The sequence below is a fragment of the Fukomys damarensis genome, unplaced genomic scaffold (genome assembly GCF_012274545.1).
Source record: "Fukomys damarensis isolate Sample0158 unplaced genomic scaffold, DMR_v1.0_HiC HiC_scaffold_13, whole genome shotgun sequence".
Lineage (NCBI taxonomy): Eukaryota > Metazoa > Chordata > Mammalia > Rodentia > Bathyergidae > Fukomys > Fukomys damarensis.
The window spans coordinates 38270004-38275322 of record NW_022900925.1 but is presented as its reverse complement, the minus strand read 5'-3'; the positions used below and the strand labels follow the sequence as shown (position 1 = coordinate 38275322).

The window sequence follows — 5319 nt, the reverse complement described above, 5'->3', positions numbered from 1 at the left end:
TGAGCGGTCGCCTGCCCTCGGTGCCACGCACGCCGCCCGCTCCGTCCTCCCCACTCACTTCTGCCGCAGGCTGTGCAGCTCGGCCCAGAACTCCTCGTCCTCCCCACTGCTCTCTGACTCCTCGCTGCTCAAGCACAGGCTGCTGTACGAGTAGTTCGTCCACACCGGGCTGGGAGGGGCCAGGGGGCTGTCCCCTGCACGGGGGTCCATTCCATCATCCAGCACAGTCCCCAGGCCCTCGGCAGCGCGGTCACTCTCAGCCAGTGCCTCCCTGGTCCCCGGCCTGCCCCCAGCGCTGTCCTCAGTGTCTGAGCTCTCTGGGCTCTGCGGAGGGGTTGGTGGCTTGGGGGAACCAGGGAGAGCAGCGCTTGCTGCTGGCTGCAGGGCAGGACATTCCACCGGCTCCTTGGATGAGGTCACCTGGAAGCGCCCCACGAGCTGGGGCTTCCCCTCTGCAAGGAGATGCGGGGGGGAAGGAGAGGGACCCACAGGCGCATGGGGCACTGGGGACACAGGCACAAGAGACAGGGATCGGAGGCCTCACCTTCCGAGATGGGCGCCAGTCTGGCCTCTCCCAGGACTGGCCGCGTAGGATTCGGGGTGGCCTGTGAGGTGTGGCCGTGTGAGCGGGGAAGCGGCCGGACCGGGGCCCCTGTCGCCCCTCCCGGGCTCCTCACCTCACTCTGAGCCTCTGCCTTGGCCGTGTAGGGCAAAAGGTTCTCCTGGCCTCCAGGAGCAGGTGGAGGCGGCAGGCCAGGTTGAGGGCCAGGAGGCGCTGGGGGACACTGGGCAAGGGTCCCGGGGGGTGGGGACAGCAGGGACTGGGCTACAGTCATCACAGCCAGAGAGAAGGCACTGGCGAGGGAAAGGAGTGGGGCTGCGGGGGTGGCAGGGGAGGGACAGAGAGGGCTCTGGGGGCTGCAGGGGAGAGAGCCCAGGGGAAGCAGAGAGGAAGGGGCCTGGACTGCACCAGTGAGGAAGGGAAAGGCACAGCTGGGGAGCTGTGGGGGGCAGCTGGAGGGCTGGGCAGAAGTGGAGAACAGGCGGGGGCTGGGGAAAACGGGGGCTGCAGGAGACGGGGGGGTCCCGGGCGGGGTCGGGGAGGTGCAGAAGGCAGCCCAGCTCCGCTGTCCTGGGCCGCTGCTGCTCTGGAGCTCTGTTAGGGGAGGTAGTGTGAGGTTGCGGTCTCCACTGTCTTCCCAGGGGTCCCTGAGGGTGGGCCGGGCAGGGATGGACTGGTACACACCTCGGGGCAGGTCCTCGTGGGCAGGCAGGGGCGCCGGCTCCTCCTGAGGGAGACACAGGGGCCACCTTCACCACGGGAAGCCTCAGACAGCTTCCAGATGGGCTCTGCGGCCAGGACCCGAGCTTGCAGGCCAGGTGCTTCTGGGGTTCAGAAAGTCCCTGTGCCGGGACTCAGAGTAAAAAGCAGAGAAGATACGGATCTGTTTCTGTGTGATGCACACAGAGGGGAGGGAGAGAGGAGGGTAAAGCTAACGATGGAAAACACTTAACAGTGGGCGAACCTGGACAAAGCTACCCAGGAGTTCTCTGTACAACTCTTGCAACTTCCACTCCCAAGTCTGAAATTATTTCAAGATAATAGAGATGGGGGGGGTGTTGAGGCAGAGTCTTGCTATGCAGTTCAGGCTGACCTTGAACCGTGAAGCCCAGGCTGGGTTTGAGCTCATAGATCCTCCTGCCTCAGCCTCCCAAGTCCCGGGATTACCGACATGTGCCACTATGCCTGGCTGGTAATAGTTTTTTGTTAAAAGTTTTTGTTCAGCAGGTGTTTCTAGAACAAGAGTCCATGGCTTTCATCATACGCTCTCTGAAGTGGGGCAAGAGCTTCTGCCTTCCAGACCCAGAGCGGGAGACCTGAGGGGACAGGGCCCCATGTGGAGGGCCTCAGAAGGCCCTGACCTGGGGGCCTGGGGCATCTTCAGCAGCCTCGGCAGGGCCAGGGTCCCTCTTGAGCAGTGTCTCCACCCGCTGGATGACCTCCCGGATCCGCCGCAGGAAGCCCTCACGCTCAGCAGGCAGGATGAACTCGTTGTACACCTGCAAGGTGGCAGTGGGGACACTGGGTCATATCGCTGTCCCGGCCCAACTCTAAGCCCAAGTGCTCACACCACTGCTTCTACCAACCGTCAACCCTAAGCAAGCAGTCACTCGTCCTGCTGTGGGCCGGGGCCTGGCAGCGAGGGTGGGCAGAGGGGCGCCAGGGAAGGGAAGGCAGTCATGGGCTGCGTGTCGTGAACACACCAGGTGCCTGGCACAAGCGTCACATTCACCACCAACAGCTTCCTCGGGCCTCACAAACACCTCGTGTCAAGGTGACGATAACTGATATCAAACAGGTGACATTCGGGGGCCCACGGCACAGGGCTGAGACGCAGGTCTGCTGAAAGCCAGAGCCCGAGTTCTCGCTGCTCCCTTGGTGCCATGGACACGACCCCTGCCTGCAGCGGGTCTCTGATGTGTGCACAGCGGGCCCCTACGCGTGACAGAGTCAGGCAGACACCAGGTGTGAGTGGTGAACGCCGCCTTCCACTCCATGGGCGGAGCGCCTGCTGCCTGCCCTGCAGGTGCTGGGCTCTGTGCCTGCACGAAGCAAGAAGCTGGTTCCTAGGCCCAAACTCGGTGGGGGGGGCGTGTCAGCTCACCACCTCCTGTGGGCCACAGTGACAGGCAGAGCACTCGGGAGCCCTGCCCACAGTGACCCCAGAGAGAAGCACTACTCAGTCAGGGCTGTATGGAGCGGTACATTTTAAAAGGTTACAATGGTAAGGCTGACATACGTGGTTTCCGTTTATCACAGTAAAATCAAACAAACCACTAGCCTAGGCCATCCAGCTCCAGGGATGGCGACCCCGGGAGGGCACTGCAGCACTGGAGCCTCTGGACCTCGATGGACTCCTTCGTGAGCCCAGTGCAGCCCCTTCGCACGCACTCTGCCCTGTCAGGACTTCGCTGCCGAACACGCAGTAGCTCCCGAAGGGCGGCTGGCTTCAGAGAAGCTGAGAAACTTGCCAAGGCTGGGGACGTGCTCAGTGGCCCTGTGCCGGCCTAGGGTGCACCAGGTCCTGGGCTCAACCCGGCTCCAAGAAGGGCAGGAAAAGAAGGCAGGGGAGGGGACGAACTTGCTCAGCTTCCCTGAAATTCAGCCCCGAACCCCACACACCCGGCCTTTCCACCCTGCTCATCCGGAAGGAACCGGCACCACTAAGGCAGAGACGGAAGCACAGTGGGCGGTGACTTTGGAAGGCCACCCCACGTGTCGCCACTAAAGAGCTGGGGCGAGAAGCCATGGCTCAGACCAAGTCATGGAGCGGGCTGGTCGGGAGGGAAGGGGGGACCCTGGGTTTGTGCGATGCTGGGCACCCAGCCACCCAGACCCCAGCGTGTCCTCAGGAAGGCTGGGAGGGCCGAGTGCCCGAGCCTGGTGTCAGTCCCCACCCCCAGCACAGGTCACAGCCAGCGCCCTGCACTGCCCGCAGGTCCTCCCTCCCCTCACTGACCCCCCCTGCTGCCGGCCCTGGCTCCACATCCCCTGATGGCCCAGCCTCCCCTCCCACCCTAGGGCGGGGACACACGGCAGTGCCCTCCTGGCCGGGCTCTCTCCCCCTCTCCAGCCCAACCCGTGGCCCATGGCTGCCGGGACGTGGCCGCACGGCTGTCTGCTTATCCACCTGCCTCCACCCCTCCTCCCTCTGCCGGTGCCCACTCCTCTTGGTTCTGCCAAGTTACAAGCTGCCCTGATGCCCTCTCCCTGACTCCTCATCAGCGTAGCGAGTATTTATTTATTGGCATCTATGTCCGCGGGCCCTGGATGCTGAGCAGCTCGTTTTCCCGAAACAGCCCTTCTCTTCTGCCCATAACTGGTCTTCTCCGTCCTTATCTGGCTTTCGGGGTCCACCTCCCAGCTGGGTCCCCACACGCATAGGTCTCTGTGAAGCCCACCTCGACGTCACACTGTCCTCCACGTCAGACCATCTGTGGCGCATGCCCTCTGCCTGCCTGCCCACCCCCGCACCCACCGTGTTCCCCGGGTCCCCTCCTGTCCCCGCACCCACCGTGTTCCCCGGGTCCCCTCCTGCCGGGACATCGGCTTCCCCGACAGCCTTCCGGCCCACGTGCCAGGCGGCCCCCGCTTGGGAAGCCTCTTCCTCGGCTGCGCCTCCAGCGGGGTGCCCCTCTCCCCTGCCTGCCCGCCACACCTTGGGTAGGTCCTGCTTGGACGCACCCCACCCACCCTGCCTGACAGCCAGGGTCACACTCGCAGCCTGCACTGAGACTTCGCGGGGCTCCATCGCCTGCTGGACCAGCAGAAATCCTCCCGGGGCGGAGGCAGAGGCAGAGGCACCCGAGGCTGCAGCCCAGAGCCGCCGGGGAGGGCACGTCGGCACTGCCGGCCGTCGGGAGAGCCCATCCCGTCCTCATCCCTCACCATGGCAGCCGCGATGTCTTCTGGGCTGTCCCCGTCCAGGTCGAACCGGAAGGTCACCGTCTTGCTGTTGTGCGTCTGCAGCTGGCACTCGACCACTCTGTCATTCTGGTCCGAGACCTTCAGACCCAAAGTCGGCGAGAGGAAGGTCAGTGCCTGTGCTCTGGCACCGTCATGGGAGCCGCCCCACGCCAGCCAAGTGGACTCCACCCCGAGTCTGGCCCTGCGGACCGGACTGGCTGCCACGGGTGCCAGTCACATGCCCCGGCCCCTCGCTTCTACTCCCCCAATAGCTGCCCATCCCCCCGCTCCTGCGCCCCTCCGCACACTCGTGACCCGAAGCCGGGATCGAGGTCTGCGCCGGGGAGTCTTCCCTGGGGGTCTCCGCATCTGCCCCATCCCCTCGCCCATGTCGCTGAGGCCTGACGCCGCATCTGAGGCGTAGCTGCCAAAGGGAAAAGAAAGGGGCATCTGAGGGGACCCTGGGACCCCAGAGCTCCCCGTGTCTCCACCCGGCACCCCAACTCACACCAGAACATACCTGTCCCCTGGGGAAAAGTCACTGCCAGGGCCGGAACATGGGACGGATACAGCAAAAGCCTGAAAGGCGACAGGTCTGTGAGGCCAGGGCTGCTGGGGGCCAGGGAGGGGGCACCGAGGGGCTGCAGAATGCCGGACGGGATGTGCAGAGCGGTGCCCCCAGGGACAGGGTCCACTCACCGGGGGCAGATGGAGCCAGGGCTTGGCAGGGCTGGGGGGCACCTCCCCAGGTGGCGCGAGGGCGGGGTCTGAGGCATCCAGGCAGCCAGAGGAGCTGAGGTAGCCGTCGGTCTCACAGTCCGCTGGCGGGGACGGCGGGGTCAAACAAAAAG

At 64.7% G+C, this 5319-nt stretch overlaps 1 protein-coding gene across 1 annotated transcript in view; it reads right to left on the bottom strand.

The window, feature by feature from the left end:
- Wnk4 (WNK lysine deficient protein kinase 4) overlaps positions 1-5319 on the bottom strand; it is a 13136-nt gene that overhangs the window by 952 nt on the left and 6865 nt on the right. The window contains exons 9-18 of the mRNA XM_019209227.1: positions 5168-5289; positions 4989-5047; positions 4775-4892; positions 4451-4567; positions 1924-2061; positions 1527-1583; positions 1247-1289; positions 678-1156; positions 545-605; positions 59-452 (exon numbers count right to left, since the gene is read on the bottom strand). Coding sequence (XP_019064772.1) covers positions 59-452; positions 545-605; positions 678-1156; positions 1247-1289; positions 1527-1583; positions 1924-2061; positions 4451-4567; positions 4775-4892; positions 4989-5047; positions 5168-5289 — 1588 coding nt within the window. The remainder of the gene's footprint in view (positions 1-58; positions 453-544; positions 606-677; positions 1157-1246; positions 1290-1526; positions 1584-1923; positions 2062-4450; positions 4568-4774; positions 4893-4988; positions 5048-5167; positions 5290-5319) is intronic.